The sequence below is a fragment of the Urocitellus parryii genome, chromosome 4, assembly GCF_045843805.1.
Source record: "Urocitellus parryii isolate mUroPar1 chromosome 4, mUroPar1.hap1, whole genome shotgun sequence".
NCBI lineage: Eukaryota > Metazoa > Chordata > Mammalia > Rodentia > Sciuridae > Urocitellus > Urocitellus parryii.
The window spans coordinates 168,223,718-168,238,602 of record NC_135534.1 but is presented as its reverse complement, the minus strand read 5'-3'; the positions used below and the strand labels follow the sequence as shown (position 1 = coordinate 168,238,602).

At 36.1% G+C, this 14,885-nt stretch overlaps 1 protein-coding gene and 1 non-coding gene across 2 annotated transcripts; one reads left to right on the top strand and one right to left on the bottom strand.

The window, feature by feature from the left end:
- The first annotated feature begins 4,476 nt into the window (after positions 1 to 4,476).
- On the top strand, positions 4,477 to 14,519 carry LOC113182144 (equatorin-like). The gene is made up of 6 exons (XM_026387920.2): positions 4,477 to 4,570; positions 6,081 to 6,167; positions 9,374 to 9,418; positions 10,378 to 10,437; positions 13,196 to 13,349; positions 14,258 to 14,519. Exons 1-6 carry the CDS (start codon positions 4,477 to 4,479, stop codon positions 14,517 to 14,519), a joined length of 702 nt encoding a protein of 233 aa, XP_026243705.2.
- On the bottom strand, positions 5,784 to 5,890 carry LOC113182170 (U6 spliceosomal RNA). The gene has a single exon (XR_003300685.1). It is a non-coding gene; the product is annotated as a U6 spliceosomal RNA (small nuclear RNA).
- Positions 14,520 to 14,885: the final 366 nt, after the last annotated feature.

The window sequence follows — 14,885 nt, the reverse complement described above, 5'->3', positions numbered from 1 at the left end:
AACTGAAGGGTATTGGTATTAGTTCTTCTTTAAAGGTCTTGTAGAACTCAGCTGTGTATCTATCCAGTCCTGGGCTTTTCTTGGTTGGTAGACTTTTGATGGTGTCTTCTATTTTGTCACTTGAAATTGATCTGTTTAAATTGTGTATATCATCCTGATTCAATTTGGGCAATTTATATGACTCTAGAAATTTGTTGATGCCTTCAATATTTCCTATTTTATTGGAGTATAAGTTTTCAAAATAATTTCTAATTATCTTCTGTATTTCTGTAGTGTCTGTTGTGATATTTCCTTTTTCATAATATATGTTTGTGTTTGAGTTTTCTCTCTCCTCTTCATTAGCATGGCTAAAGGTCTGTCAATTTTATTTTTTTCAAAGAACCAACTTATTGTTCTGTTAATTTTTTCAATTGTTTCAATTTCATTTATTTCAGCTCTGATTTTAATTATTTCCTGTCTTCTGCTGCTTTTGGTGTTGATTTGTTCTTTTTCTAGGGCTTTGAGATATAATGTTAAGTCATTTATTTGTTGACTTTTTCTTCTTTTAAAGAATGAACTTTATACAATGAACTTTCCTCTTAGAACTGCTTTCATAGTGTCCCAGAGATTTTGATATGTTGTATGTGTTCTCATTTACCTCTATATTTTATTAAATCTCCTCCTTGATGTCTTCTGTGACATTATTCATTAAGTAGCATATTATTTAGTCTCTAGGTGTTGAAGTGGATTTTATTTCTTACTTTATCATTGATTTTTAAGTTCATTCCATTATGATCTGATAGAATGCAGGGTAGTATCTCTACTTTTTTTATATTTACTAAGAATTGCTTTGTGGCATAGAATATGGTCAATTTTAGAGAAGGATCCATGTGCTGCTGAGAAGAAAGTGTATTCTCTCATTGCAGGATGAAATATTCTATATAATGTCAGTAAAGTCTAAGTTATTGATTTTATTATTGAGTTCTATAGTTTTTTTTTTTTGTTCAGCCTTTGTTTGGAAGATCTATCTAGTGATGAAAAAGGTGTGTTAAAGTCACCCAAAATTATTGTGTTGTGGTCTATTTGACTCTTGAACTTGAGCAGAGTTTGTTTGATGAATGTAGATGCTCCATTGTTTGGGGCACATATATTTATAATTGTTAAGTCTTATTGGTGTATGGTTCCCTTGAGCAGTCTGTAGTGTCCTTCTTTATCTTTTTTGATTGACTTTAGTTTGAAGTCTACTTTATTTGATATGATGATGGAAACCCCTGCTTGCTTCCACAGTCCATGTGAATGGAATGATTTTTCCCAATCCTTCACCTTCAGTTTGTGGATGTCTTTTTCTATGAGATGAGTCTCTTAGAGGCAGCATATTGAGTCCTTTTTTTAAAAATCCAATCTGCTAGTCTATGTCTTTTGATTGGTGAGTTTAGGCCATTAACATTCAGGGTTGAGATATGATTTGTATTCCAAGCCATTTTTGTTTAATTTGGTATTTAACGTGACTTGGTTTCTCCTCTGATTAGATTTTCCTTTAGTGTAATCCCCCCCTCTGCTGATTTTCCTCATTGTTTTTCATTTCCTCTTCTTGGAATATTTTGCTGAAGATGTTCTGTAGTGCAGGCTTTCTAGTTGTAAATTCTTTTAACTTTTGTTTATCACAGAAGGTTTTTATTTCATCACCAAATATAAAGTTTAGTTTTGCTGGATATAAGGTTCTTGGTTGGCATCCATTTTCTTTCAGAGCTTGGTATATGTTGTTCCACAATCTCCTGGCTTTGAGGGTCTGGGTTGAAAAATCTGCTAAGATACAAATTGATCTCCCCCGATATGTGATCTGATTCCTCTCTCTTGCAACTTTTAAGATTCTATCCTTATTCTGTATGGTAGGTATTTTCATTATAATGTGCCTTGGTGTAGATCTGTTGTAATTTTGTACATTTGATGTCCTGTAAGCCTCTTGTATTTGGTTTTCCAATTTGTTCTTCATGCTTGGGAAATTTTCTGATATTATCTCATTGACGAGATTATTCATTCCTTTGGTTTGCACCTCTGTGCCTTCCTCTATCCCAATAACTCTTAGATTTGGTCTTTTGATGCTGTCCCATAACTCTTGGATGTTCTGTTCATGTTTTCTAACTATCTTCACTGTGTGATCAAATTTATTTTCCAGGTTGTATACTTTATCTCATTATCTGATGTTCTTTATTCCAAGTGATCTAGTCTGTTGGCTATACTTTCTATTGAGTTTTTTATTTTTTATTTGATTTATTTCAAGGATTCATTTCAAGGATTTCTGACTTTGTTTTTTCAGAGTCTCTCTCTCTTGAAGTAATCTTTTGCTACCCGTATTTGCTCTCTTATCTCACTTTGGAGTGATCAATTTTTGCCTGTATTTGCTCTTTTAGGCCATTCTTTAATTCAGAGATCATTTTAATTATGAACCTTCTGAACTCCTATTCTGACATTTCATCAACTTCACTGTCTGTGGCTTCTGTTATTTTAGTGTCCTGGTTTGTGTGGGGGAACTTTCCTCCCTTGTATTTTTATATTGTCTATGTGTCTTCCTTTCTTGTAGTGTGGATCTGAGATATTACAGTTTATTCCCTATATTCTTATAGTACCACTATAAGAATATTGAGGTGTTGTCTGTACCTCACCTTGATGTTGGGCTTCCAGATCCTGTTGTTGTCCCTCAATGAATGCTACTGCATCCTGGATCTGGGTTCTGCACAAGTTGGTGTGGGTGGATCTGGACCACAGGGCTTGACCTCCCTTGGTAGTTTGCTGGTTGGAAGGGCCTGATAAGTCTTAAAATTTTTTTATGTTATCTCATATTTCTTGGAAGTTCTTTTTGTGGATTCTTACCATCTTCTCTATACAGTCAACTTTATTTTCAAGAATGTATATTTTGTCTTCATTGCCTGAGGTTCTGTCTTCCAAGTGGTCTAGTCAGTTGGTGATACTTTCCATTGAATTTTTAATTTGGTTTATTGTTTCCTTCATTTCAAGGATTTCTGCTTGATTCCTTATTATAGTCTCTGCCTCTTTATTGAAGTGATATTTTCACTTCCTATATTTTCACTAGGATACCACCCTTTATTTTGAAGTTCAGTCTAACTATATACCTTCTAAAGTCCTTCTCTGACATTTCTTCTATTGTTTTATCTATGGATTATATTGTAGGAATATCTTGGTTTATTTGAGGTGCTTTGTTCCCTTGGTTTTCATGTTGTTTGTGTGTCTTCCCATCTAGGTATGGATTTGAGGCAGTATAGTTTCTACCTTGTAGTCTTATAATGTCCCTGAAGTCTTCTAGTACCTCACCTTTAAGGGGGAGATCAATATTAACAGCACCCAATGCAAACAATATACAACCTTAAACCAAACAACTCCTACTAAGGCAGCTACAGTTTTGTCACAATAAACAGAAATGATAGGTTCAATTATTATCTATGAATAAACAGTAAGTTTGCTAAAAGGGTTTGCCACTTCAAATGATGGACAAAGAGGGAATAGAAGTAGCATAGGATGTGATCTTTATGAAGGAGAAGGAGAGAAGATAGAGGTGAACATTTTTAGTAAGAGCAAAGGAGGAATTAATAAAGGCTTGCTGTTAGCATGAGAGAAGTGAGAAAGAGAATCTAGGGAGACAGATAAGAGAAAAAAATACATACATATTAAAAAACAGTAATAATATAAAATATAAGAATACACACAAAAACCCCTATAGTATACTATTCAGACATCCCATTCCTCAATAAATTGATGCATGAAAAATATTGGGATTCAAAGATGGTAGAGGTGTGAGAGAGGGGTGAAATATAATAAGTCTCTATGGAAATTTGAATGATTGCTTCCATTGGTTTTCAAAAATTTTCTCAGCTTCCTTTCTCTGCCAATAGGTGGAAGTTTGATGGTAGCTCCAGTCTGCTGGGTGCCAAACTGGTTAGCTGGGCAAGCTGATGGCAAGATGCCCTCACATCCTCTTCAAGTCTTCCCACCCATTGTTGCCAGCCCCTTCCATCCCCGAGCACTTCAGGACTCACTGGGAGGGAGAGAGCCCATTCTCTTTAGTTTTGACAACCTGTGCTCCTCCCAAGGAACTGCCCCCATTCTCTAGCTTTCCACAGGATTTCCAGGCCCAGACTAGCCCACGCAGACCCACATGCAATCTGACAGACCAGGGCTTCCCCAGGCTCTGCCTTGCTGCAGTCCCAACATCTCAACGCCATTCCAACTTGCAGAGAGACCATAGAGATGCACTCACACAAAGAGTAAATCTGCAAAGAGGCAGCCAGATGGTGGCTACTAGCACACCTGGCAGGAAGACCTCAGGTGCAACCAGACCTGCAGGTCCTCCAACAATAGACCTCCAGGGCCTTCCCAGTGTCTCCAGATTTAGGCAGCTGCACCCTGAGATGGTGCCAATGGCAGTAGCAAACCTGCAGGCCCCTTGGCCCTTGACTCCCAGCCCCTGGCTTGTGTCCCAAGATGGCAGCAGCTGCATGTGACCAAACCTGTGGGTACCCTGACAATGGACTTCCAGGCCACAATGGGCAGCAGGTGCTCCTTGGGTGGTCTGTGGGTAAATGGCGAGCACTTGGTGGGTAGGTTGCATGCAATGGGCAGGCTAAAGGTGGGAAAACAGGCAATTGGCATGTGGTCATAAGTGGTCAGCAAGCAATCTGCACTCAAAAGGCATATAATTTTATTAATTTGATTTTTCTCTTTCTCTCTCTTTTGGTTAGCTTGGCTAGGGATTTATAAAACTTGTTTATTAATTAATTATTATTTGTTCCATTGACCTTTTATATTGTTCTTATAGTTTCTATTTCATTAATTTCAGCCATAATCTTTGTTATTTCTCCTATTGATTTTAAGATTGATTTCCTCTTGTTTTTCTAAGACTTTAAGATGTGTCACTAGGTTATTTATTTGAAATCTCTCTTTTTGAAATAGAAGTACTCAAAGATGTAAGCTTTCCTCTTAGAACTGCCTTCACTGCATCCCAGAGACACTGGTATGTTGTGTCTCCATTTTTGTATGATTCTAAGAATTTTGAAGTTTCCCCCTTAATTTATGTAGTGAGCTACTTATCAATCAAAAGTGTATTGTTGAATATCCATGTATTTGTATAGCTTCTAGTTTTTTCCTATTGATTTCTTATTCCATTGTATTCCGAGAAGAGTCAAGAGATTATTTCAAAGTTTGTATTTGATAAGACTTGCTTTATATACTAATATGTTGTCAGTTTTGGAGAATGTACCATGAGTGGCTCAAATGAAAATATATACAGCTGCTGTTGTATAAAGTAGTTGGGTAAAGTATTCTGTGTATTTCTGTTAAGTCCAACAGATCTATCATAAACTTTAAATTTGATAAGTCTATGATTTTCTATCTGGAATGATCTGTCTCAGAGTGGTAGATTGAAAAACCCTCACTATTATGTTGAAGCCTGCCAATACCGTTATATCAAATGTTTGTTTTATAAAATTAGGTGTACCAATATTATATCTTCTTGGTGGACTGTTCTGTTCACCGATATACAATGATTTCTTTTGTCACTTCTAGTTTTGGCTTGAAGTCTGCTTTGTCTGATATTAAAGTGATTACTTCTGCTTGCTCTGATTCCATTTGCATGAAATATCATTACCCCATTCACTTTAAGTATGTGAATGCCTTTGCATATGAGATGTGTTTCTTTGAGACAGCATTCAATGGGTGTTGTTTTTTAAACCAATGTGCCATACTATATCTTTTATAGAAGAATAAAACCATTTATATTCAGAAAAAAAGAGAAAAACAAGGGCCACTTCATCAATTTGCCTGACATTTTTGTGCAGAGGCCATGTTTATTTTCTCTATAAAATTCCAGTTTTAATATACATATTACGGGACTGAGCAATCCTCATGAATTTTCAGTTTGACTCTTGCCCCACTTTCTTATTTTGAAAATTAAAAAATACTCATATTTCTTATAACCTCTTTGGTGGTTTAGAATTAGTGCATATGTTTTAAGGAAAAAATTATATGAAGAAAAATGAAAAAGAAGTGACTTAGCTGGTTGCTGAAGACTTGATTTTTTTTGTTTACAGATGTGTACACCACAAGAGTTCCACCTGGTACAGAATCTGAAATAACTGTCACAGCAACAACCGATCTGAGATTTGCTGTAAAGCACCGTAAGTCCTGAAAGGCACTGTTAAACATGTGAAGGCCCTTAAAGCACCACAAAACACTGCTGTGTAGGAAAGAAGTCTTTGTTCCTAAACAGACTAAAATTCTCCCTCTAAAGTAGATGCTATGATGCAGGGATCCAGCTACTTCTGGGTTATCCTTTAGGTTTTTCTCATTCTTCCTCCCACTCTATACCCTTGAGGCTCAGGTCCATTGCCCTGAAAATTTCAAAAGGCAGAGATGCTCTTACAATTCTAAACCTCATATTTTGGGTCTGCAGGGAAAGGAAAATCAAATAACTGAATTGAAGATTCTAGGAAATGATGCAACTTTCTTCAACCTACATTTTTGCTCCTTTCTGCTTTGTAGACCTTCAAAAGCCTTCAACAGAGAGGAAAGAAGGATCCTGGCTATAGCAGTTTCAACACTGGGAAAACCCAGACTGGAAAATGCCCAATTATAATTAGGCATTGGCAATCATGGAATATTTCTGAGCAATTCCAAATTCTTTGTGAGACAGTTACATTTCTGAGGCAAACATTAATTAGATACTCCCTCATAGAAATCTGACTTGTGCATAGCAAACATCTTGAAGTATGTGGGATAAGAACCAGATACCCAGCTCTCAAGCAGTGCAGGTACCTCACAACCCCTCAGGATGTGTGCTATTGAGAGCCACAGGCAACAAGAAAAAGCTATCCAAAACTAAATTGTATCCCCACAATCCAGGCCCCCAAGGGACTGTCACAAAAGTTGGATAGGGATAAGGAATTCCTGCAGTGTTCAAGGGGATTGTGACAGAGGAGACACTCTGTCATGGGAGGGATGCCCTAGAGGAGAGTCCCTGGAGGCAATGGAGATCTCCCTGATAACTCTGAAGATCACTGGCTGAAATAGAGTCCCCAATGCTGGCAGAGAAAGGGAATGAGCTGGTGCCACCAGATGCTCCTCTCCCAAGAAGAAGAAAATGATTGTCTAGCAGAGTTTAAAGATTCCTTACCATTCATTTGAGTCTCCCCTGAGTCAGCATCAACTCTAGTAATGGGTTTCCCTTTCCATCCTTCTTTGTCAGCAGGATACCTGAAAGGGGTTTGTGGGCTCAGTCTGGATTCCTTCTGCCTCTCTGTTCAACTCCCCACTCCTGGGAAGGTCTGAACTCCATATGGAACTTGCACTGGCTCCTGCATTCAGCAGTTAACTAGGATTGCCAACTACATGGGGGAAATGGGCCTCCAGTCTCAATGGTTCCCACACCTGTCTCAGTGATGTACCTCCAGACAGACACATTATAGACCGAGATGGGTGCTGAATGAGGCCTGCCGATCCAATGTGCAATCCCAAATCCTTACATTCCAAACTGTTTCCAATTGACAAGGACACTCTTGGTGCCTCCTCTTCATGTCATCACATTGAACAACAACCAGGCTGCTCTGGACTGCAGCTGTCATTTTAAGGTTGTGCCTTGACCTTTGAAACCAAGTGTCTTACCAGTGATCTCCCAGACCTCCAGAGGAGCCTGGCCCCCTGTGCCTTGCTTTTTCTCTCTCTCAAGTTATAGGCATGTTAACCTCGCCTCAGACAGCCCATCATCCCCAAATCTTATTGCTTGGTCCTTTCCCCTCTGTAAGTTATTTTCAGGAAAACTTTCTCTCTTCTATCTCTTCTCTCTCCTTGTCTGTATTGCATTTTTCTTCAAAATATGCTTAGTCATAGATGTTTATTCGATATTTTCATATACTGATAATTTTGTATCCCTTTTCCTAGATACAACGGTCACCACGACTAGACCACAAACTGAAGAAACACCCTTTCATAAATATGTGAAAAGTATTAAAACTACTATATTGTCTTCATACCTGGATCATGTCAAATAATTTAAAATTATTAAGTTTCACTACTCTGAGCATTATGTAAAGGAATAGCATGCTTAAAGAATTCATACTACTACATTTTAAAGTCACTATAAAATCTTTTAAGTGGTAAATGTCTTGAGTCAAAATTTAGATCTACCTGACAATGGATAGAAACTGAGAATTTTTATGAATTTTAATACAATATTTTATATGTATAAATATATATGTATGAATGAACATATAAAATATAGATACATGAACATATATTTATAAATATATGAAGTACATACATATTTATGTGGATTAATATATTTACATAGATTTTAAAATATTTAATATATTTTAAATGTAATTTAAATTTTGAGGAATATGAAAATTTCTACCCTCTTGGGGAATGAATGTATTTCTGGTTAGTCACTGATGAGTGTTTCCTAAGGTTTTTCAGGGGAGTGGGAAGCTATAAAATTAAAATCACTTTTTAATTTTCTGCCAATAATATTGTTCCTCGTAAAATATTTGTGAAGACATAGGAACCCATGGCTCTTCTCTAAGGACTTGAATGAATGGTCTTGTTGAAGATAATTAATTCTTACCTGTCATTACATGAAACCCTAATTCTTCAGGTCAGGAAATTCAAGTATGATTCTAATATAATCACTCTCAAATAGGTTGGATTTTAATGATGCTAAAAAAAGAAAGAAGATAAAAACTCTGATCTACTTTTTTTATTGTGTTTAAAGATGAAAAAGTAGATTGTCCTGGTATCCCCATTCTTAAGTATCCTTAATAATTTCTGCTAATGATGGGGGGCTATTTCTAAGTTCTTAATCAAGCATTCAAGTCTGAAATGATCTGGCAACTATGAAAACTTCCTAGTCTCCTCTCTGGTCATATTCCCCCAACCATATTCTTTGCTCCAGAGTATCTGAAGCTCCAAGAGCTTATTTGAACCTGCCCATCACTCTGCCATAACTCATGCTCACAGCAAGAATGATCTTTCTCTCACCTCCTTTGCTCGAGGAGTGATTACTAGAACTTTAAATCAAAACTGGGGCATCACATGCCTTTGGGGGTGTTTCTAGACCCCACAGGTGATGATGAATTAGGCCCTGTGTATAGTACATGTCTATTTGTATAATTATCCTGCAACAAACCAAAAATTATTCTTCTCTGCCTTCAAAGTTAGGTATGGGTACCTTGAGCATAAAACCCAGGTCATGTTCACTCCTGTACCTTTAGTTGAAACCACAGGGTGTGACATATGGTAGAAGTATTCGATATGAATGTTAAATCACTAAACAAATAAATGTTATTAAATCCAAATTACCTTATTATGTTATTCTTTTTTAAAAAAACAGAAACGACCCCAAATGTGCCTGCGTTTTGGACAATGTTAGCTAGAGGTAAATTCATATAGTAAAGTAGCTGGGGAGATGTTTTGGGTTTCTAAAATTTTGTATTCAAAAGCCAAGATCAATCTAAATACTTACAGTGCTAAGAACTAATAAGTCAATGTTTTATTGCCATATGTAATAGCAAATGCCATACAAATCCAGAGAAGTGATAAAGTCACACAGTTTCTTATTCTACTATGCAAAATGTTTTATTCTCCTGAAGAGGTTAAAATTGAATAATTCAATTTAATTCATGACTAAAGTTATTAAATAAGTTTCTTGCACAATATAGTCCTTCTCTGTGTTTGCAACAGGGTGCACATAAACAGAGATGCTTATGTACATTCAAAGTATCTACCAAGATATATGCATGCACAAAGTAATATGTATCATAAATATATAGGCACACTGTACAAATTAGCCTATGCATCCATGTATAAGTAAATGTATATGCATTTAGATGTACTTATGTATGAATGAGTGAACGAGCGTGATGTACTGCACAGATAGATGCATGCTAAATGTAAAATATATACCATATGCAGTCAATCCTTACTGTTTGCACATTCTGTATTTATACTCTGTATCATCTACTCACCATGATACCTTTGTCACTCAAAATCAATGCTTTCAGCATCTTAGAGGCCATTTGGACAACAGCAGAACTTCAAATATTTTTAATGTTCTGATAAGTACACTCAATCATCCCTTCAGCTGGCCCCCACATGTAGTGTTAAACTAGCTGGTTAATTTTCCCAAATGCAAGAAGGTAGTGATGTGCCTCATGGAGAAACTATATGTGTTAGGTAAGCTTTCTTCAAATATCTGTTTGTTTACTGTGCAGAATATAACTACCATGCATACTGAGAACAGGCCCTACATCCCATGTAAACACATTATCATACACATATATTAATTTTACCTAGAGAATGTTATTTGCCATAACCACCAATGTATTGTTTTAACAGCTATAAATGGAACAACAGAGGTCATGGATGATAGAGATCAATTATTTCAACCAATTCCAGGTAAGAAGAGTACTTCAGTTAATAGATACATTGTTAATAGATACATAATAGATACATTAATAGATACATTAATAGATACAGTTAATAGATACATAATAGATACATTAATACTCACATGTTTTACTGCCCCTTGGTGATACCATTTTCCTAGTAAAGAGTAGTGAAGGCAGGAGGGTGTCCTGGTGGCCAGCATCACAAAAAAGAGGACATTTCCTGTTTTAGGAGTGTTACAGTTCCTGAATATTCTTCTTCAGTTACCAATTTGCCGATGAGTGCTTCATAGCTTCTATTCCTGACCCAGAGAAACAAAATAGAGTAGTAGGTGAGTGGAAATACAGAGAAGGCAGTCTTTTTTTTTTTTAAGACGCTTTAATTGCAGAGGAATTTTAGGCTTAAGGAAAAATTTAGCTTAAAGTACATAGGGGTCCCACATCCTACCCCCCTTTACTTTTCCCTATTATTAACATCCTACATGGGTGTGTTACATTTGTTAAAATTTATGATTAATACAGTATGATTAAATAAAGTCCATAGTTTACATTAGGGTTTACACTTGTACTGTACAGTTCTTTGGGTTTTAATAAATGTGTAATGTCATGTGCCTACAATCACAGTATATTATACAAGTTTCACTATCCCAAAGTCCTCTCTGCTCTCCACAACAATTCACCCACCCATTCATATCCTCTGAACCTTGGCAACCACTGATCTTTTCCCTGCCTCTTTAGTATTCTTTTTTTTTCCAGAATGTCATATAGTTGAAATTATACAGCATATAATCTTTTTCAGAGGGTTCATGTTCACCCGGCAGCATGCATTTTAAATTTTCCATATATTTTTGTGACTCATTTCTTTTATCATTAATATCCCATCATATAGATGTACCCACTTTATACTCCCATTGAAAGACATTTAGGCAATTATGAATAAAGTTACTATACATTTGTGTGCAGGTTTTGTGCAGATGTAAGTTTTCAACTATATTTGAGTAAATACCTAAGAGCACAATTGCTGGAGCATTTAGTAAGACTATGTTTAACTTCCTAAGAAACTACGAAATTGTTCTCCAAAGTGGCTGTACTATGGCATATTCTCACGAGTAATGAACGTGAGTTTCTGTTGCTGAGTGAACTTTATATTAATGGAGTAATTGCATTTTTAAAACAATTGATAGTTCATATGGACAGTTTTTATGAAAAAACAATGTGTTAATTTTTCCCAAAATGCCTGTCCTACAAAAAAATGTTGGAAACAGAAATTAACTGGTGATATATCCAAGATCTGTCACCTCAATTCTGTACTGAATTGTTTGAAGACTGTCACTGTTTACCTTGTGGTGCTTCAAGAAAATGGAGTGAGTCTTTTATGTTTAGAAATGTTATACATAGGGATCACTAATGCTGGGTCATTTTAGAAACACTTTATTGTTTCTTTAACTGAAGTGATTAAATGTGGCTTGATTGATTTTCTGTCATTTGCTGAGCACACAAAGGGAATTCTGGTGCTTTAGCTTCATTACTATGTCAGTCCTCACAGCCACTCCATGAAGTTGGATTTATCTCCATTTTATAGAGAAAGAAACTGAGGCTAAGAGCAAAAACCTGCCCACACCTGTAACTGGCTATTTCAGTGATTAGGAATTCCAAACTCTTCTCTGGTTCTGACCATGACCTTGATAAATGCACTATGAACAAGCCTCTTTAGAATGACTCTTTAAGGAGGCAGAAAAGCAACTTAGGAGAATTTTCCATTTTAACAATTTGTTGGATTATTCTCCAAACAATTGGTCTCAGAGTCAGCTAACAACCATTGACTGCTCTATATATCTCCTTCCACAGTGAAGAAGATCACACTTTGACCATTTTAAGTTTTAAAATCAGAGAGCTTGGATATGAGAATTTGTTATAACTATTACATACAAGGAAGATCTTTGGACCATTTGGAATGGAGGTGGGAGGAACTGTGAAAAGGGGAAGAAGTGACAACCTGGTCATCTAAAGTCATTGTTCAATAAAGTTTATTAAGTCAGATGAATATTCAGGATAAGGTCAGATCTAGTAGTAAAGAGGCATTTTTATTACTAGTTTTAATAACTTTCTTCATGTCTCTGAATCCAGACATCACTTTTTGATTTAACTTATTTTAGAAAGTTAAAAAAAAATGTTTGCAATTCTCGATGCAATGTCAAGTACACTAGATTTAGTCATCTCAGTAATTAAAGGCAAGCTTAGCCCTTAAACCTCATGGAGAGAGCCTGCACACACCATCCTTTTATTTCAAAGAACAACCAGTACATGTTGCAACAACAGAACATCACCCTTCTCTTCTGAAACACTGGTGCCTTGTGTGTACATTGATCATATTAATAGTCACCTCTACAGAGATGATCAATTACTTTAACTGGTTTCTAGGAAAGTCAGGGAGAAAGTCTGCTACATACAGATTTTGACATCTGGTAACCTGGGTTTAAAGTCAGACTCTGCCACTTACTAGTTGTGTGCAAGGGGAAAATTCATGAACTGATGAGATCCTGTAAAATGGAGCTAAGGACAGCTCCTCCAAGAGTGCTGTGAAGGGTAAAGAGGAAGGAGTGCTTGGCGTGGGAAGTAGCCTTCTCTCTGCATTGCCTGTGGTAGGAGAATGAGCAGTGGACACTGAGGGTGGCGTGGGGCTTCTCTGCATCTTCTACCATCCTCAATATCCAGGAAAACATCAAGAATCCACTCTTCTCCTTTGCATTTTCTTTCTTTCCTTTCAGGTTTGGATGTGAACACTACAGAGGAAGACACACAATCACTGCTAGATGATCTCAAGCTCAAAATAATGCTGGGCATCTCATTGATGACCCTTGTCCTTTTTGTCACTCTGTTGGCATTCTGTAGTGCCACACTGTACAAACTGAAGCAGCTAAGGTAAGCCCACCAACCTCTGCAGTGTTTATAACCGATGCATGCTGTCAAGCTCAGTCCCTCCTGTCCTAGGTAAATTGTTAGCATATTGTAATGTCTGAATAATGGAGCTGTCAGTCTTTCAGTGTGACTCCATTTCCTCTATTCCCAAGTAGAATGGGGCCATCTCAGGCAGTATCCTTCCATGATCTTTTTTTCCAATATTTTAAATAGTAATGTACATATAGAAATAATCTTAGTCAATTGGAAAGTAAACAGAGTATGTTGACAATGCTTTATATGTTGATAAAACCTTGGAACAAAAATTACTGTGCTTCTAACTACCACATTTGCTTAGGGTCTTACATTTTTCATTCAAGCAAGACAATAAAAAAACTGCAAATTTGTTTCATTTCTATATTCTATATTCTATATTTGTTCTTATGGAAATATTAAATTCAACTCAAACCTGAATAAGAGGATTGCTTATTTAAATTTTTCACAAAATATAACACATTATTTGTAGAAATCCTAATGATTGCTTAATGTTCAAAGTTATTAATAATTATTTTGATCATGATATTTTTATGCATGGTGTATTTCTCTGTTTCATTAAAATTTGTATCCGAGTCATTTATTCTTCCTAATTCCATCTCATTTACATATGTAATGAAAGTTAAACTTTCATTATAGTAATCTTTACTGTTTTAGTAAATTGGTTTTTAAATTCTAGTCTTGAGGTTTGAATCATGCTTTTCATTCACACAAGCATTAGCTATAACACAATTACCATTTAAGAAAAACTATATCATTTATATAATGTTATTAAATAACTAGTACATTGGAAAAATTATATTTTAGCAATTCCAAATACTTTTTAAAGTTGATGTAGAAAGTCACCCTATTGAAAACATGCTTTTATTCTTTTTCAGCTACAATAGTCAGTACAATCAATACTCCACCAACCAACAGATGACAAACACATCTTACTCACCACGATCAGACGATATATCAGATACATCTTATTCTGGGGGCAGCAGCACATATTGGCCTACCACATCCTCAGATGCGAGAAGATCAGGCTCAAGAATGTCAAAATATAGAAACATGACAGATTGGACTTCCACAGGCTCAGATGAGACATTCTTAAATGAGTCAGATATTCCCATGAGCGAGGAACCTAGTGATGACTAGATAACTTTAATTCTTTTATCACACACACATAAAGACCTTTCGGTCTCACGTTGCTGTCATCATTTGGAACTGGTGACATTCCACTTTCTGGTGTCTTAAGAGAAGGCTGTATGCAATAAAAATTATCCCGGTTATGTAAATTAAAGGGAAACGTTGAAGGAAATAATTTAAGGTGTGGAAAAACCATCAACTAAAACAGTCCTGGACAGTGATTTACAAAATGTATTCAGTGTGAGTGCATTCATTTCTAAATAAAGATTCTGATATATTTACCTTATGGGAGCATTTTGAGATTTTTTTAGGAGACTCATGACTGCCTATGCCTCAACACTAACGTCACCATCAAGGGGAACAACACACTTAGCT

Bases quoted from the DNA above. Each gene is read 5' to 3' on its own strand.
- LOC113182144 (XM_026387920.2), top strand. From the start codon at position 4,477: ATGGCAGCAGCTGCATGTGACCAAACCTGTGGGTACCCTGACAATGGA. The intron at 6,168-9,373 runs GTAAGTCCTGAA...TTAAAAAAACAG, and splicing joins GAGATTTGCTGTAAAGCACC to AAACGACCCCAAATGTGCCT. The intron at 10,438-13,195 runs GTAAGAAGAGTA...CTTTCCTTTCAG, and splicing joins ATTATTTCAACCAATTCCAG to GTTTGGATGTGAACACTACA.